Raw genomic sequence first — 20,024 nt, forward strand, 5'->3', positions numbered from 1 at the left:
CATTTCTAGCCGCCCATCCGTCCTGTGACGGACGGGGCGGAAGCAGAGAAAGATGGAGGAGGAAGGGTTTGGATCAGTCTGGGCTCATGAATCACTCCTCCACGCCACTCAGAGAGATGCTCCGCAATGGCTTTGCCCCGCTCAAACACACACACACACACACACACACACACACACACACACACACACACACACACACACAGACAGACAGACAGACAGACAGACAGACACACAGACACACACACACACACACACACACACACACACACACACACACACACACACACACACACAGAGTCATGCATACATGAACACACACTACTACTACTACTACTCCAGAGGCCCCTTCCACACTGACAGCTGGACTATAGACTATGGCCTGTATGTGCTTAACTGTAACATGAGGTCAATCAAGCGAGGCTCCCAGTCACATAGTGTAGAGTCATCGTTAGCTATACGACCGACTCAATCACCCTGATGCTGTCTTCATGTGAAGCCACAATGAACCAGCCCCTACAACTACAGCAGTTTGGAGACCGTGTAGACTGGATGAGAAACTACGGCAGTATATACACACAGAAACATGAAGATAAAAATGCGTAAAGTTCACACAAATAAGATACAGTCACATAGTGTCGCCATAGGTAGACTTCCTCTGCCCATCTTTACAGGGGAATGAGCTTCAAAAGTAAGTTAACACCAGGCTAAAAAAGCTGCTTTTTACTGTCCCCTCTGATTGAACGTATCAGGTCTATTTTACCTCAATAAGTGTGTTTCCATCCACCTGTTTTTATGCACATTTCCAATTTCAAAAGAAAACCTGGGTAGGATTTCAGGACAAAAAAAAATCACTGGAATGCAATGGAAACAGACTTAGATACATGATAACGTACATGAAGCATGTGACTTAAACGTTGCGTGGACTGATGAGGAGACTTTATAATTCCTGACATTAGTACATCACATCCTTTTAGATTTGACTGACTGATTGATATTTTCAATCGCGTAACCCTCTTCCTTTGTAGTGGTTTATTAGCATCTGATTGGAGAATTAGTGCCACTCACCCAATTAGTGTTTATCTCGGCGCACCCAACATAAAAGTTGTGGATGGAAACATGCATTGATTTGCATTGTCTTTTGCAGATTTTTCTTAAAATTCAGTTTAATGTTGCAAAACATTTGGAAGGCAAATTAGTCAAAGGTGTGCCTTGTGCACCAGTAACCACACCCAACAGTGATGTCACGGTGTACTGACACACCCAAGAGTACACTTCTGCATTACTGAAGCAAAGTAAAAACCACTGGCTGCAGGAAAAACAAGATTTTCAGGGGGGTGTTAAGTTGCCCTTTAAAGATAGCAGTGAGTTCTAGAAGTAGTTCATTCTTAGTTGTTTTGTTTTTTTTACATTCAAATCATTTGGTCATTTCCCAAACAGTTTTTGGACAGATTCTGTCTATAGGAGACAACAGTGACTGTTCTATTTCAAGTGATTTGCCTTAAGGCATTCATGAAAATCACATCTTAATACCAAAATGTACTAGTTTTCCCTTTTTATTGACGCAAACATAAGGCATCACTCTCTTTGTGACCCCCAATACCTTCTTTTATGTATTAATGTACTGTGTGTGTGTCGCTCACATCACACATCTTGTTCTAATCATTTACAGAATGTTACTCAAGAGCACTTCACATAGTATGCAGTTACATCCGCCCACACAGAGAAACCAGCAGCTCCGTAGAGTATCTGTGCTGAGATGTGCAGTGTGTGTGTGTGTGTGTGTGTGTGTGTGTGTGTGTGTGTGTGTGTGTGTGTGTGTGTGTGTGTGTATGTGGGTTATTGCTCTCAATAATCTCAGAGGTCATTCTGTACTCCTGAAGTAAAGGCATAGTCATCCTTATTGCTGTCTCTGTCTGTCTCTCTTTCATCACTCTTTCACACTCACACACACACACACACACACACACACACACACACACACACACACACACACACACACACACACACTTTCTGTCCAATATGGTGAAGAGCATATTGTGATATCTAAATCTGTAATAAAGAGAGACAGTCAGGTCTTGGTTCATTGCAGAGCCTTTGGTCTCAGAGTGGTCTCATCACCTCTGGTTCTTCCCTCTCTGTCTTTTCTCCTCTGCTGGTCTCATGTCATCCCTCCTCATGTTGTTTTACACCAGTCTGTCACACCTGCATGCCAGACTTGCTCACATCCCCATTCCCCTGGTTTCCCCCTCCTCCTCCACATCCTCCTCCGCCCATCCCTCCCCTCTCCTCCTCGTCATCGCTGTCCATGTCCTCACTCTTCCTTTTGCTGTAGCGCTCGTACAGCACCATGAGCACGCCCATCACCCAGGCCGACACGGTGCCGGCCGAGAAGATGACGAAGCCGATGGCGATGAAGAAGAGGTAGTCCCAGTAGCCCAGGCCTTGGTGGCAGTCCGCCCGCAGCTGCATGCCGACCTCCGCCATCCGCTGGCCCGCCAGCTCTGGGGGACTGTGGCAAACTGTCTGGCCCTCGTCTGGAGGTAAAGGAGAGAGAGAGGAAGGGGGAAAGAAGATAAAGAGAGGGTCGAGGAGTAAGGAGAGAGGAGATTAATGAGGAAAGATATAGTATAAAAGAGAGCAGCGGCAGAGAATAATCAGTATGGTTGAAGATGAAGGGCATATCAGGGGAGACAAGGGAGAAAAAGGTTTAATTACTCTAGAGACAAAGGTGTACAACAAAAAAAAGCCAGGACACACACACACACACACACACACACACACACACACACACACACACACACACACACACACACACACACACACACACACACACACACACACACACACTGTTAACAATGCAGTGATAACCTTTGAGATAAATGATGCCGAGAGACACTATAGATTTCCTCTAATGTAGGTCTTTAGTGTCTAGGACATAGCAACATTATTATGCTGCACACACACACACACACAGGCTCACACACGTGCACAGAAAGGTGACTTGACTTGACTGCAAAGCTCTGACACATTAAACCCTCGCATCCCCTCATGCACATCATTATACACTAACAAATCACTCGGCAGCAGCTGAGAAATAAGGAGATGAGTGTTTTCCCTGACAAAACATCTGCTGTTCATAATGAGGAATATGATAATCAGCCGGGGCGACTTTAGACCACACGGGGAAGCAGAAACACTATAAGTTTTTGGAATACTGTAAAGTGTTTGTTTATGCCCTTTTGATGTTTCCCACAGAGAGGTCAAATGTCAGGATGGGCTGCAGAAGCTGGTCTGTATTTAACGTCTCGCTCAAGAAGCTTATCATGCCCTGCTGCATGTTTTCATTCTGCTCCAGTGACTTTGCAGGATTAGCATATACAGTACAGTACCCTCACGTATATTAATTAGTATGAATGCAGAGTGTTACAAAGAGAAGAGAGCGTGCTCTGCTCTGTATCTAATGGTGTGATCAGAGATAAGAGGAGAGCAGGATACAGTATGCGCTGTTTCCCATTGGTTCGTCTGACTTTATCTCTTGTTTCAAGCTAATTCTTATGCTCTTTCGCTCCCACCCTGCCTGCATGCTTAATTGCACTTGCACTCCGCAATAAGAGACGTTTTTTTCAAGCTGGGAACAACGCAAGAGATGAGAGAGAGAGAGAGAGAGAGAGAGAGAGAGAGAGAGAGAGGCCGACAGGCAGACTGAAAAAATGAAGAAAGAAAGACTGGAGGAACAACTTGGAAATATTGTATATATGTTAGAGGTGGAAAGAGCGACATTTAAAAAAAAAAAAAAAAACTTAGTATCAGATGTGATTTAAAATGTAGCCAAGTACAATACTTCAAACAAAACATACTTAAGTAAAAGTACAGTTACAGATTTTTAAAAGTACTTTGAAAAGTAGAAGTACAGAAAAAAATTACTCAATTACAGTAACGCGAGTAATTGTGATTCGTTACTTTCCACCTCTGTATTTGCATCAAGACATCCTCAAAGGAAAGGACCGATGCAGGGAGTCTGACCTCAGAAGATGAGAGAGGAGGGAAAGGAGAGGACTGCAGTCCTATCCGCTGATGGATTATTGCTATTAACAATGTTAATTAAACCGCACTCATCTACGAATCAAGCCAAAGGTCTGAACATGGGGGAGGAGGGGGGAATATGATCTATACTTCTCAGACTACTTGCCAGGGCTTCGTGAGCAGGTTAAGGGAAAAGCAGGAGCTAGAAATCGAAGAAGGACTCAGAGCCCAGTTTGGTATATCTACATAAACTACACATAACACAAATTGACTTCAATCCTTCCCTTACAAATTATGAAGTGCTTTATTCTCCTAATATCCACTGTAACCCCGAGATAACACAGAGACACATTAGTCTGCAAAGGCTAAAAATACTTGTATAATCAACCTGGTGTTTTGCCAAGGTTTTTACATGCACAACACACAACACATGCACACACTGCAACACATCTGCAGGGGTTTGATAAGGTTCTTATCAATACTGACTCAAACGATTGCCTCACCAGGGGGCTTTGTTTCAGATTTGACGAGACAAGTTGTGCCGAGGCTGTAGCAAATGATGGTTTGAAACTCTGTGACATGATGGTGTGTGTACAAATGCCCTTAGAAGTAGTCCATATCCACAACGTTCCATTTCCGGGAGTGATCTGGTGATGCCGGAAATTCCGCCGGATGTCACTCTTTTCGACCGGATGTCCGTTACCTTCCGCTTTCTTTGTGTTGTAATTTTAAACTCTGGTCGATTTATGACTATGGTTAACTGCTCCTCAGATCTCTGCAGGGTAAATCCAGACAGCTAGCTAGACTATCTGTCCAATCTGAGTTTTCTGTTGCACGACTTAAACAACCTTTGAGCGTACACACGTTCAACCAAAACAAAGACGATTGTGACTGGTTTAAAGAAATGTCAATAAACCAGAGGACGTTTTTCTCCCATCCCAGAATGCTGTGTGGACTAGCCAGACCCTCCTCCGCAGCGCTGTGGAGGAAGGTCTGGCAATGCGAGAATGCCTGAGAAGTTACAACAGGTCAGGATTATGCACACTGTCGACAGAATTACAGCAAGTGGACCAGGTGGCTGTTTAAGTGTGTGTATGCATGTGTTTGTGTGTTTATTTGACAGCTTTGCCTTTCTAGGCAGAAAATAGCAGGTGGTATTAGGCTATTGACTAAGCAGGGGAAATTATGCAAGTTGTTATGGTGACTAGTGATGTGCTAAGATTACTGTACAGTTATTCACTATGTAACACACTCAGCAGACACGCTATCTTTTTAACTCAGTAGGAGGAAGGACATGCAGATTGCAGAGGCTTCCCCAAACTTTCACTTTCCATTCTCCCTCTCCTGGTCTCCACTTACTGTCAGCACACGTCTTTGAGTGAAAAGCTGAACAAAATGTTAATCTATCTGAAATTATGGTAAATACTCTGAAAATGTAAGAAAATGTGGTGGTGGATGACGCGTGGTCAAACAAATCAACAAACTGCAAAATTATACACAGGTAGCCTATTATCATGAAGCAGTTAAGCTTCCAAAATGGGACTCGTGGGTGATAGTGTAAAAATTAAGCAAGTTACTTTCCTCTGTTTAATGTGTCTCTTTTGTTTCTCCTTTTTGGAAACTAGTAATCAAAAATATTGGAGAGTGGTTGCATGAATCACTGGCACAATCTCCCCAGCTGTGTTTCCAAATAAGAAATTGGACTTGCATTAGCGGTTTTATTGACGCTTAAAGGATTGTTCTCCACCATTGGAAGAGAACATGTGCTGCCACAGTTTTGTTGTCTTTATGTTGTTTTTTTTTGTACTTTTTGTCTTATTTTATTTGTATCAGATACTTTTTATGTGCTAAGTACGTTGTTGTGTTCTGTTTCTTCATGTGTTTTCTTTATATCTTGGAAAATAGCAATTGCAATGAGCTTCATTATGCCTCTCTCTTTACATTTCTCTCACAGCTCCATTTATTTTTCTCTTTTTCTTCCCCTGTCTCTGAGGCACATCAATTCCGTCCCTCGGTCACTATCTGTCACCGTCTGGGCTGGCCATAGCTGATCTGCTCTGTCTCATTACCCTGCCAAGCTTGCCTCAAGACAGGTGTGTGGGTTTTATGTGTGTGTGCTGTCAATTACCTCTTACAATATAGCTGGATGCTGGAGCAATGAGTTACAATCAGTGACTGTACAAACACACCGCAGCAAACAGGCCCCTCAGGGTGTTTGGTTCTTGTCTGTCCCTCCTCAGCCACTGTTTCCTGCACCTTGCAACAATTCAGACTTTGTACACAGTGCTTGGCTGTGTGTTACTGCTGTCTGGTCTCGTCTCAAAGAAAAGCGTAATAAAAGCCAGGACAAATCTATAAAACTTTCAACTTTCAACCAGAATTGGTCAGGTGTAGTTGAAGTTATAAACCATTTTTAAGCCTAGGTAAAACCTGTCTCTCACCCAAAGGATGTTACTCCTCTTGTCATTGTTGTCCTTGAGACAAGTTCTCTGAAAGATCCTTTTTGGGCCTTCACTCACAGTTTGAGATGTCCCAAACTGATCTTCTTGATTAGTATTAAGGCCAATTAAGCCAATATTTTATTGATGTGCATCACCTATATTAAGCCAGATTAATTTCTCAATCCTCACTTTTCACTTCGCCTTTATCTCAGGGACATTTTGCAGCACTTTGTCCAACAGGTATGATGTTGGTTATAAACTGCATTAAAAACATTTTATATGACATGAATATAGGAAGCCATTTCAGTAAGAGGAGTCAGTGACTCAGACATCTTCTTAAAGCAAACCTTATGCTGCATTCGTGTGTTGTCGGAATAAGCTATTGTAACAGTAGCATAAGTGGAAAAAAGAGTCATAAAGCCAGCGAACTGACTCAGTTTGCTAACATTAGCTAACATTAGCCACCATACGCTAATGGTCATACCAGACCAAGTGTCTGAAGCAGTTGAACCAGTGTTTTGGATTGAGAAAAGGTTTTACTACTAATGAATTCAACTTATTATTTGTCAGAGGGGGATTGTGTTATCTCTTCAAAAGTTACCTAGTCTCTCTTCCCCGTATTATTACTGTAACTTAAGCTGCACCAAGTGCAGTTCAAGTGTTTGAACTCTGCAGCTGTATTATGTGTGCAAACACAAATGTCAGATTACAACCAAGTATTGGCAGATAATATACTGTATAAGTAATAATAATTACCAAACGCATGGAGAAAAAGACCTCTGAATTGCACATCGCAAATACAGCGTTTGTGTACAATTTGTGGCTGCATTTTTAGAGAGAATTCCCGATCAGAGATAAGAGAAAATAATTTGAGCATCACTGAAGAACACAGGAAAAAGTGGCAGGCGTTTCTCTGTCACTCAGTGTTTTCTAACTCATCTCATTATTCAGGCTGGGAAACCACTCAGACACCATTCTGGCAAAAAGCCATTTTCAGTGTTTTTCTCTGCCCTGATTTCTTTCTCTGAACCTTGTCTTCAATAATGTAGGCCTTTGCAATTGTATTTATAATAACACTCCTGCATTGTAACATAAGGTCCAATATTTAAGAATTCAAAATTCCTGTAGTTAAAGGGGCTGTACTCGGCATTCAGAAAATAATTAGAGCAGCAAACAAATATTTGCTATGTAAAGATATAGTGGAGTAATGGCGTCCTGAGCAGAGAATGAAGTCACACTCCCCTGTGTGTGAGTTGTAATCGGAGCTCCACTGTTTTCTGTTTGGATAATTGCTGTGGCCGCGCATGCATGTGGCCGTGAAAAAACATAGGTATTTCACATATTTGGGAACGGTCTGTGAGAGCCGTGTGGCCCGCTGTTTTTTCTTTTAGTATTTCGAGCACAGCCCCTTTAATAACCAGAAGTCCAGTTTTCTGTGTTTCAGCTAATAGGACTGGAAAAGCTTCCTCCAATATGTGTTTTTGTGTGGCTGCTTATGAGGCACTTATTCAAAGATGTTATTCGATTTAAAAGAATGCCATTTTGAAAATCTATCTTTAAAATGTTTTTAAAAGAGCCCAAACTTCTTGATTGAGAGTTTGGACAGTGTCTGTGCCAGTGCTGTTTGCCAACTTGAGAAAAAAAAAGTACCCTTATTTCAACTTGCCTTGGCCCTTATCCTATTCAGTATGTCTACAGAGAATTAAAACACTCATAAACGTCCTTTAAGTCTCTGCATGTGCAGCACTAATAATATCACTCTGTAGATACCAAATTAGAAGGAGACGAGGGCCTCAGGAACTAAACTAAAGGACGTGTTCAGGTTAGAGAGCGTGTATGCTTGTATTAGAGTAAGAAACTCAGAGAGCGGATGGAAGGCAGAGATAGAAGTGTGTGTGTCCTCTTTGTTGCCGCAGTGTATTTTAAATTGTGCAGTGTAATTCCAGCAGTTTCAAGACAGCGCTGCAGCCTTGAAGAATTCACACTTTTCTCCATGCATGCTGCACTGCAGTTTCCATATTCGTCCACCTTAAACAAGCGCTGGCTGGAAAATGCTGCAGCAGAAGATGGATACAAGTTGGCGTCCACTCTGCCCTCTTATGATGAGACAGTCTGCTCTACAACATTAATCTTTGGCAACACATTTCTTCTCTTAGTTGCTGTCAGACTGGAGTTGGACAGGATGTCACTGTTTTCTGGTCCTCCCACAGCAGGACAGGACGCAGAGCATGGTGGTCGTTTATCTGTGCTGAGACCCATTCGTTTTCTTGCTGTGCTTGATGTCACTGTGTTATGGTAATATTACCAGGGTGGTGGTCAGGGGTGTCAGTGTGACACAATGTGGGTCTTGCCACTGACCGGACACAAAGCTCTGCAGCACTGTGACACACCACAGGCCAGGGGGCTATAAGGACAAAAATAGTCCTCAAGGAAATAAACTGCAGTAATCAGAGGAATATACACACTCTCAGATACAGGGAAACAAATTTTGGAGGTTACAAGCCCTCAAACAGTACACACAAGCAGAGCTTTTCAGGAAATGTGAATGGGGACCTTAACGTTTTTTCTACTATATATCAAAGAGAAAACACACAGTACGCAATCCATTGAGCAAAAGTGTGGGTGTTTATGTGTGTGTGCATACATATGTGTGTGCATGAGTTGCTCTATGAGTCGCTGCCACCACAGCGGTGTGATACGGTCTCCGTGTCGAATCATCAGCTGGATGGTTTCCAAGCTCAACACTGACACACTGACAGAGAGCAGGGCTCATCACCTCCTTGGAGGAGGGGCTATTGTGTAGGGCGAGACGCCGCTGACAAACATCCCATGACTCTTTTATGAACTTCACTCTTCCGACTCTGCCGCTCGACACATACCGGAATAACAATCATTTCTCAGGCTTTCCGGACTACAATGTGAATGCAAATGCATCCATAGATGCCTGCAGTCTACGCAGTAGTGAAAAAAAACTGGTTGAATTTATGCGTTTCACGCACGTGCATGCATGAAGGATACACAGTATGTTCACACTAAACACTGATGATGATGATGATGATGATGATGACGATCAGAGTGGTGAGGTATTAACCTGGGAGGCAAAGAGCCCGTCCTGTGAGCTGGGAACAGAGCTATTTATAAGCAGATTAATTATGCCAATGCATATGGTAATCAGTATGGTTGTGGTCTCATGTAGCGGGGGAGGAGAAGGCTATAGACACAGAAGGAGGTCAAACACCGCTACTGTGCAGGCGCTCTGCAGCTGACCTAGACCCCTGACCTTCCTTTGGAAGCTGGCTACTTAAAATAGGATCTGGGGTATTATTTATGAATACACGTGATCATAATGGGCATTTATGAACTTATGCTTGGTGCCAAGAGAGCCCAGTAAGTACAGATTTGTTGTTTTGCAGGTCAGAAGACATCTGGAAGTCGAGGTTACAACTGTTAGGTCTGCGTGAAAAACGCAGCCCTCTCATTTACTTGAATGGAGCCAGTCCAGCGACGCAGCTTGGATCCCAACGCACATAGCTCCGGCAAAACAACTCATTAACAGCAAAAAAGTTGAACCAGGCTCAACTTTTGCCCCCGTATTACGTCATCTGGCAAGGCACTGCATTGGCCAATCAAATACATGTAAGTGCACGTTCTTGGTAGATTCACGAGAATGGTGTATTTCTACAACCCGTTCTCACGGCCACTTGGTCAGGACCCCTTGGTCAGGACCCCTTGGCCTCACTTCTTTAACGCACTGGGTACCCCTTTAGAGTCCGTTTCGCACGGGCAGGGCATCCTCTGAGGAGTAAGTCAGGTGACATAGTATAGACCCAATCACAATGTTTATTTACAATAACTTCGGGGCCACATTCAGCCCCCACAAAACGTAGCAACACATTTTTTTAAACTGAAAAGGGGGTACATTGAACACCCTGTTGTGTGCGCAAGCGCTCTGCCTTATTACCACGAGTTTACATCCACGTCTCTGCTGATTGGGATCATCACCTGTGACACAGCAAATAGACGAGAGAGACACACCCACCAGATGAAAGAAAACATATCTCAAAGCCCGTTGCACACCGTTGCACACTGTTTCACACCGTTCTGAGGAAACATGTCGTTCAACCAGGAAACCGTAGCACATTGAGATTGAACGTGCCCCTGGGTAAAAAAAAACCTGCGTCCTGTACATACATTTTAAAGACACTGAGCAAACAGGTGAAGAAGACTGGATATACTCTCATCTCATTTTATCTAAAACACATGTTTGATGCTTTCATATGTCACCACTTTTACCAACATTAGGTTGGAGAACTAATTTACCTGTTGGGCCAACATCTAAAGAAAATGACACCACCCAAAGCTAGCCGTCAGACCGGCGGAGAGACGTTACTAGCGTAACTCTTTTTCGTAATTTGGTTTATCAAAGACGCTAGCGAAGCAACACAGTACATAAAATAAGCACAGCAGAAACGTCAGATGGGTCGGACCTCCATGTTTAACTCTATATCTTTAAACGTTACACTTACGGCTGAAAATGACAACAGAAAAAAACAGGTTTGCCGATGTCACATATCGCCGCAATTCAAATCAACAGCCAGTTCTCCCGGAAGTGATTGTTGTGTTAGCGGGACGTCACGTGTTTCGGTCTATAAAGAGCGAAAAAGTCAGCATGTGGAGGAGGTCGGGGTGATGTATGGGTCAAACAAACTCAGGTCTTTTACCCAGGAGACCGCTGTTCATGTCCTGTGTGGTCAACGTTTACCTATTTTAACTTACGTACATAACTTAAGTTACATAACAAACGTAGTTGTTTTTCTAACCCAAATTACGATCTCTTCCTAATCTTTTTTGTGTAAATTTCCAACATTAACTCAGACTAGCGCTAAGCGGTACTCAGTGTGTTAAAAAATGGTAAGAGGTCCTGACCAAGCATCTGAATGTCAGTTAAATGGTAAATGGACTGCATTTACAGTGTATAGTGCTTTTCTGGTCTAAGTGACCACTGAAAGCACTTTACAACACAAGCCGGCATTCACCCATTCACAAACACATACACACACAAGTGGCAGAGGCTGCCATACAAGGTGGCACCTGCTCATCAGGAGCAATGAACATTCACATGCGCAAACACACACACACACACACACACACATACACATACACACCGATTGGCACAGACATCAGGAGCAATTAGGGGCTCAGCATCTTGCCCAAGCACACTTTGACAAGTAGACTTCAGGGGCCAGAGATCTAACTACTTTTTCTTCAAGGTTCAAGTTTTGTTTAGTTTGGATATGAGACTCGGGCTGATTATAGGATGATCTGTCTCCCTGTATTTTGCTATGCCTATCTTACCTTTCCAAAAAATATATATTTCTATTTCTTTTTTTTACTATTTGCATTTGTATTCTATGGGTTTCCATTTATACTGATTGTCTTATTTTAAATATATATTGTTATAATAGCTGATGTGATTATTGTGTTTGAGAATTGGCTCCCCTTTTGATGAGTTGTTACAGCCTGCAAGTCAGTATAAAGATGTTGTCGGTTCATGTTGTGAATTTGACACAAGGTCCATGACCGAAACGTAATATACTCAGTGCCGCAGCGTGCGGAACTCAACCTTCTCTTTCACAGGATCTGCTTTTTCTACGCACTCATCTACCAGACGCATATTAGTCAATATTTACTTAAGAAATACAGACATTACAATGAATTGTTGAAACAATGGTTATACTGTATGAAATGGACATCTTATAAACTCAACCACATTCTAAAGACGACTGCTTTTACTGGAAGCCTGTGATGTAAGACTTTTTAGGCCCCTCCTCTAACAGCGAAGCTCAAGTACCTCACCGTTTAGCCAGCTAAACGCATCATACCGGGTTTGGCTAAGACTAAGAATAGCTGACCTTTTCTCCATCACATCCACTAGGGCTGTATAACACACGCCTTCTGATGATTCTGCTTCTCTCAAATATGGCGTTAGTCAGATTACCACCATCCTCCTTTCCATCATTTCTCCAAATGATCCCATCTTCCTCTGGCGGAGGATGAGTGCAAAGAGAGAGTGAAGGTCAGATAGCAACAGCTCTCTCTCTTTCTCTCTCTCTCTCTCTCTCTCTCTCTCTCTCTCTCTCTCTCTCTCTCTCTCTTTCTCCTCTTCCCTCTATTACTCTCCTTATCAGTCTTCCTCTCTTTATCACCTTCCACTTTTCCTTCCCACTCGGGCACGTTTAGCATGGAGTCTCCCTGCAGCCTTTATCACTCCATTTCCCTCTTCTTTTTCTACGTCCTTCCATTTCTCTCAGTTTTGCTCTGTCATCTTCGCACTCTCTTTTCCAATTTTATTCTCGCTTGCATAATGGTTGGACGCAAACACACACACACACACACACACACACACACACACACACACACACACACACACACACACACACACACACACACACACATACCTGAGCTAACTTTCCTCTGTGCCTCAGGTGATCACATCACAAACACGCCCCCACACAAACATCACATCAATCTTTCGTCGTTTTTTTAAGCTTACACCACGAAATGCACAGAGACATAAAAACATATACAGGCAACACTACACAAGTGGGCCAGTTGAATTTGATATGCTCCTGCGCACCAGCTGGGTCTGAGGAATCGCTCCAGCTGATAAATAATGCATCGTCTACCTGTATTAAATTGAATCAATGCCACATTGTCATAAGGAATGTTTTAATGGATTTGAGTGACAGATCTGGGGCACAGACGATTGGTAACTCCTTTGTACTCTGCCTTTTTTTTATCTTCTCCCACTCTGTATCTCTCTGTTGCAAAGTCCATCTTAATCTGTTTGTCCAATTCTCCAGCCCTTTCTGTCTTATCTCATCTTTTTGTCCTCTATTCTTTTTGTCACGCCATGTCAGTCGGTCCCTCGTCTCATCTCATTTCTCAAATGATCTAAGATTCACTTTCATTAAGGATAAAGCAAGTTCAAATGGTGCAATAACCTCTCATTCTTCCTGTCTCTGAAGCTGTGGACCTCTGTTTCTCTCGCTCTTTGTATAAATATTAAACTCTTGCCCCGTGCGTGGCCCTCTCTTTGGCTCTTTGCCTCGGGTTTGTGAGCTGTCCAGGGCACCGACGAGCAGCCAGAAACTACTTTCCTCAAACACTAGAGCCATAACACCACCAACTCTGCCAGCCCAGGAGAAGCCACTTACATTCTGTGTATTTAGCTGAGGCCCTTGTCAAAATCGACCTACAGTCAGTACGGTGGGTCGTTTGACAGGCTGAAATTCTATTATGACAAGAGAGGAAATATAGGTATATTCCCTGAGTAAGGAGAATTGATGATAGCGAATAATAAGGTGTTCAGGGCCGAAAGGTCAGAGTGTTTGGAGGACAGATACGGAGTAGAGAAAGTAATGTAAAACTTTAACTCTAAAATACCATCTTCACATTAAACATGGCATATGAGGCTGAATGCCAACCAGTAGCATTTTATCCACAAGGAGCTCTGACAATTACAATCATTCACATGAGAGTATTCAAAACCACATGAGACAACTGACCAAAATCTAAAGAAACCAAATCATCTGCATCTGAACAAACTGCAACATGCTAAAAAGCAAAATGATTTCATATGTCGAGGGATTTGGTCAAATCTCGACAACATGTGCCAAAACACAGACAACCAGTACTGACAAATATTAAAAATATATAATTTTCCTTTTTATTCTTTCCTTTAATAAGTAAAGCTGCATTATTGTTATTACTGTTGCCATTTGGGTGCAGAACTCAATGCAAACAAGCTACAAATCACCCACGTTTGACATATTATGGCCTTGTAAATTTGACATGGCTAACATGTTAGCTATTGCATACAACTATTGCATATAATACAAAGTGTCCAGCAGGCACTAAGCAACATTATCATTCATTTGGAGTCATATTTCTGGCCACCTGGCAAATACAAGTATAATATTCACTCTCTTTTAGCTCTGTTTTTGTTCTCCAACAACTCCTGAGGGCATTATCTGGCTCTTTAGCTGCTAAGTGTTCCACTATGTTCACCTGCTAGTGTCTAACTGTGCTTCTGTCTGCTATTTAGGTGCTGAGACGGTTCCGTGGATTTTAAGAGTGTTTCCCCTGACAATAGCTGCCTGCTGCTGAGGCAGAAAACAGCGCTATGAGACTGGTGGGAGAACTAATAAAGTTGCAGCCTGACGGCTTTTTACAATATGGGACATTTAATTTTCATTGTCTTTGTTACGACCTTTAGTTTATGTCGAGGGGAACTCAGGGAGTAACATAAAAGGTTGACCAAAACATCAATGAACCAACTGCTTATAAAGGCCGACCTCAAACACACGGAGAGGAAGCTGTCTTCCAGAAAGAGGCCAGAGTAAAGTCAGGGGACATAACAATCTTTTTATAACTTAACTGTTTCACAATGACATTTCTTACTAACATATTGAACTTGAACTTCCATTTGGGACAGCCTAGGAATAAAAACAATATCCAACCAGTGCACCGAAAGGCACTGATCTCCACCAGCTCAGACAGAACTTACTGAATGCCATTTAAAGTATTCTGTCTTTGATGTTTCTGCACTTTCTCATGTTCACTCTGTCTTTCTATTGCTTTCTCACTTTCTTTCTTTCTTTTTGTTGTCTTTATTTCTTTTGAACAGACACAACTTAAATGCACCTGCAAACCTCGCTGCTTTACTGAAACCACACTTTGACTTTGAAGGCTGCCTGAGTCAAGCCATGTCGTCCTTTCTCACACGCCAGACAAAGAGAAACGGAGTGACCCTAAGCACAAGCAAACACACGGAAATGTAAAGACATTCAAACTGGAACTCAAACAAATCAGTAGATTTTTTTCCAGAAATAAGCAATGTGCTTATTAAAACATAGACAATCACCAGCAATATTAATGTGTCGTGAATGAGTTACTGTGTAAAGACGTTGCAAAAACACACACACACACACACACACACACACACACACACACACACACACACACACACACACATTTGCATGCACCTGATTCATTTTCAAACTGATAGCTAACGACAGCTGGAATCTCTGTACAGTAGACTCACAGCCCTGCAGTCAGATCGGAGGGCATTCATGACCACAGGAACACACTACATGTTCTCTCTCTCACTACAAACACACACACACACACACACACACACACACACACACACACACACACACACACACACACACGCTCAATTTACCCCATTTACTCTATTTCTATTTACTAGTTAAACTGGTAATTGGAGTTGTTTATGAGTGCCATATCGATATGTGATTTGTGAGTCTGAAAGACGGTGTGTGTGTTACAGTGATGTGCGTTCCTGACAGATTACAGTCCAAACTCCTCTGGTCACATTTATAACTTTTAAAAGATATTGTGATGGTAAAGCCAGCTGGGATTTCATAGTTATACTAGCTGGGATTCAAACCAGGACAAGGCAAACAATAGCTCAGCTGTGGGTGTGTTGTGTCACTTACAATTCAAAAGCCCTTCTGTCAGAATATTTGTTCAGATTTGTTTTTGCAGAAATGTGTTTGTGTAAGGACTGGGCTTTTGGTGGGATGAATAGCAGAGCAGAGTGTGCACAGTAAGTGTGTGTGAGTGCCAGTTTTTGAGCGTGCTTCACTCGGTGTGAAAGTGATGGTGGATAACAACTTCAGCGAGCTGCTGTCTTCAAGTGGCCTTCCTCTCAAGCTCCTTGTCTCTTCCCACAGACCCCGGCCTCAGGGTCTCCCCTGACCTGCATCACACACTGACTCACATACATTTAACAGGAGTGAGTCACTTGCACACGCACACACACACACACACACACACACACACACACACACACACACACACACACACACACACACACACAAACTAAACATGTTCATGCTGTCCTTAATAGGAGCATGGCAGTCTTTTTTTGAGCACCATCAATAACCACCTGGACTGAAGGGCCAAAGCATACGACGGTGGGACCACATGCCAGAACAACTATCAGTCACCCTGACTGCCTCTATACTCAATGGTGTGTGTGTGTGTGTGTATGTGTGTGTGTGTGTGTGTGTGTGTGTGTGTGTGTGTGCATGTGCATGTGCGTGTGTGCGTGTGTGTGCAGATAGGAGAGGCTAGCCAGAAGAAAACTGGTACAAAATGACACAATCATCCTTTTGCTGGAATTTCCCATTTTTTTAGGATCAATAAAAATGTATCTATCTATCTATCTTCAGCATTATCTCTGCCTCCAGGACCAGAAAACAATGCATTACAGTAAGATCACTATAGGATGTACCGCTATAATAAGCAAGTCCACATTGTTCCAAAGACATGACCGGGCTCACCTGCTGATGTGATTTCTTAGGTCACTCTAATTCAATCCGCCGCTGTGTAAGGATGGACAGATAAGGTAGATGGCTGTTGCTTTCCAAGTAAGCGTAACACAAGTCTGCTGATTTGTTGGAGTAAACTTGAGACATTACTAAGATGTGAAGGGCAGTTTGAAGGGATTGCAACAAAGTCTTCAGATTGCTCTGACTCTGAGGTCAAACCATTAGCTCTGAAGTGTGTTTGCATATGTGTGTGTGTGTGTGTGTGTGTGTGTGTGTGTGTGTGTGTGTGTGTGTGTGTGTGTGTGTGTGTGTGTGTCTGTGCCTGTGTGTCTGTGTGTGTGTAAACATCCACAGAACAAAGGGAGATAAAGAGTGAATTAAGTGGCCCACCATCAGGGACTAAATTGACCAGGCGCCCACAGTCAAATTATCTAAATGTGCTGATGTGACAATAACAAATGATGAGACCTTGGAGTGTCTTTGACTCGTATTCTTAGCAGAGAAACCGTTTGTTTTCTGGCCAGAATGAGGATCCCTCTTCCAGATCCAAACTAACAAGAGACCACCTGCTAGAGGTCAGACTGCTGCCACCTGAACAGTGACGTAGCATTGGGCTTACAGGCCACATTTTGGTTGGAAGGATGCCGGCAGGATATGTTTCTTCTGAGAAGCCAATGCCAGAACAAGTCTTTAATGGTCATTTAAAAAAAATATATATAGAATGTGCTTCTTTTTTTTGACAGTTTAGATCACTGTGAATGTTATGTGTGTATGTTTAGAGATTGACAACTATGTATTGACTTCTTTTAGACTCTTTCCATCCTCACCTTGGAACTTGAAGCCCTCGATCTGCACCCAGAGGCAGAGGTCTTCCGTGTCACAGTCGCAGCTCCAGGGGTTGCCGCTGAGCCCCAGCGACCGCAGAGAAGGCAGGGCGATCAGGCTGCTGATGTTGAGGGCCGTCAGGTTGTTCCGGCTCACATCCAGCACCTGCAGAGCCATGTTCTCCGAGAAGGCATCCGGGTGGATCTCCCCCAGACTCGGGTTATCCGTCAGCCGAAGCATCACCAGAGACGCCAGGGGCCCGAAAGTCCGGTCCTCGATCTGCAGCAGGGTGTTGAACGACAGGTCAAGGTAGGCGAGTTTCCGCAAATTCCCGAAGGTGGACTCGGAGATCTCGGTCAGAGAGTTGTTGCTGCAGTCCAGATAGACCAGATCGGACAGGTAGTTGAGCTGAAGCGCAGGAAGTTCCCCAATGCGGTTGTTGGAGATGATGAGCTGCCGTGTAGCCAGGGGCAGGTCATTGGGGAACATGGTGAGCTCCTGCCCGGCGCACTGGACCACCAGCTGGTCGTCGCACACGCATCTGTCGGGGCAGCCGGCTGTTAGAGCCGGGGAAGGGGTCACCCCCATCACGAAGATAAAGAGGAAGAGGAGCCGGAGGGACTGGGCGCTGGGCTCGGGCAAGAGACGCATGACGAGGCCGCCCAGAGCGTCATGAACTCGGGTTGAGCTGGACCAGGACTCCCCGGCGCTTTCCGGGCATCCTGCATGTGTCTGAGGAGCTGTGACAGAGGCGAGATGGCTGCTCTGAGTGTCTGGCTGTCGCTGCCTACAAGCCTGGCTGCTGTTTATATCCAGCCTCTCTTTCTCTTTCAGAAAGACTATCGGTCAGTCACTCACACGCACTCTGGCGCGCAACGAACGTCGCCACAAGACATCATTTCAGAAGGTGACCGAGAAACGCTTATCGCTCTGTGGGTGAGAATCGCCCAGCTTACCGGACTTTGTCCCGCATGAGAAGACCCCAGAACCACTGGATGTTGTCGATCACCCCCTCGGTGACTCATCTTTGTGAATTAGTTGTCGCCAGCAGAGTGCATTGTTTATTTAGTTTCTAAACAAATGCCGTGACCTGCGCACAATTCCTGAATCCTGGATGTAGACTCCCCGCGGAAACGCGCCGCGCTCATATATGTCCTTGACTGTTGTTTGTCCGAGTGTGTGTGGGTCTGTCTGTCGTACAACGCTGTCCAGCAGACAAGTCGGGGTTTTCTCAGGAGCGCGATGGAAAGCGCGTCCTTCCACTGCGCTCACACCGCTCTGTATACTGTGGCTCTCCGCTGCGCTGTGGTGAGACTCTTTCCCTCTGCGCTCCCTCTCTCTCTGCTCTCTGCCTCTCCATGCGCGCACACTGCAGCTCTGCACACACACACACACACACACACACACACACACACACACACACACACACACACACACACACACACACACTACAAGTAGGCTATTTTGTGTTGCGTGTGAGTTGGCAATGGTGCGATTGCAATGGTGACGTCACCAGGTGTTTCTGAGAAAACCAGACGTCCAGAGTGCAGAAACTCAAAGTAATGAGAGGACAGGTCTCTCTCTCTCTCTCTCTCTCTCTCTCTCTCTCTCTCTCTCTGTGTGTCTGTGTGTGATTTACCAGGCCTTATCTCATGTGGTCCAGTGGCTAATTTCTCCTTACTCTGTCCCCCAGTGGCTTGTTGACAACATAATGCATTCAAATTGGATTGTGTGTACTCAGTTGTTTTTTTGTTGCATACTCAAATTTTTATTTCAGAAGTGACACATACAGCAGTCCACATTTTTGTGCATCACCTTTTCTTGTCTGAACATTGGACGCTGACGTTGACAGCCGCTATGCTGCCAACATTTATTAGTGTCATTCAATGGAACAGTAGCAGTTACAGCACTTCGGATTAAGATGACAGATGAAATTAAGACGTATTATATCTTAATGCCAAGTGGTGTGATAGTTGCCATAGATTTGCCATGCCCTTATGTTCCTATGATGGTCAGAAATAGGAAAAAATCATGAATGATTAGGTATAAAGTAATTAGTAAAGAGATTAAAATATTCCCTCTGAGCATAATTACTGATCAGTTATCACCAGGTACTCTTTTTGGAGGCATTATAGGTGCATTTCAAGCCTGCTTTCTTTAAGGGTGTCTCCATAGAGGTCATTCATCTTTCAGTGCCAACCATTTTCGTCCTGTTTTCCCAGATGAAATTCAGATTTAAAAAAAAAGCTTGACATATTGGGCGATACATTTCTTGGCTTCCTTTATCTTATCTTAGCATAAAGACCAGCACATCTAAACTAACTAATTACCACGTTATATTTCATTTATTTAACTGGTACAAAAATTGAAGTAA

General features: G+C 43.6%; 1 protein-coding gene across 1 annotated transcript in view; it reads right to left on the reverse strand.

The window, feature by feature from the left end:
* The window catches only part of lrrc52 (leucine rich repeat containing 52), a 20,769-nt gene extending 1,688 nt beyond the window's left edge, over positions 1 to 19,081 (reverse strand). The window contains exons 1-2 of the mRNA XM_078259384.1: positions 17,653 to 19,081; positions 1 to 2,534 (exon numbers count right to left, since the gene is read on the reverse strand). The exon at positions 1 to 2,534 is cut by the window's left edge and continues 1,688 nt beyond it. Of these exons, the coding sequence (XP_078115510.1) occupies positions 2,197 to 2,534; positions 17,653 to 18,301 (987 nt within the window). The 5' untranslated portion in view covers positions 18,302 to 19,081 and the 3' untranslated portion in view covers positions 1 to 2,196. The remainder of the gene's footprint in view (positions 2,535 to 17,652) is intronic.
* Between the last annotated feature and the right edge of the window lie 943 nt (positions 19,082 to 20,024).

The sequence above is a fragment of the Sander vitreus genome, chromosome 9, assembly GCF_031162955.1.
Source record: "Sander vitreus isolate 19-12246 chromosome 9, sanVit1, whole genome shotgun sequence".
Lineage (NCBI taxonomy): Eukaryota > Metazoa > Chordata > Actinopteri > Perciformes > Percidae > Sander > Sander vitreus.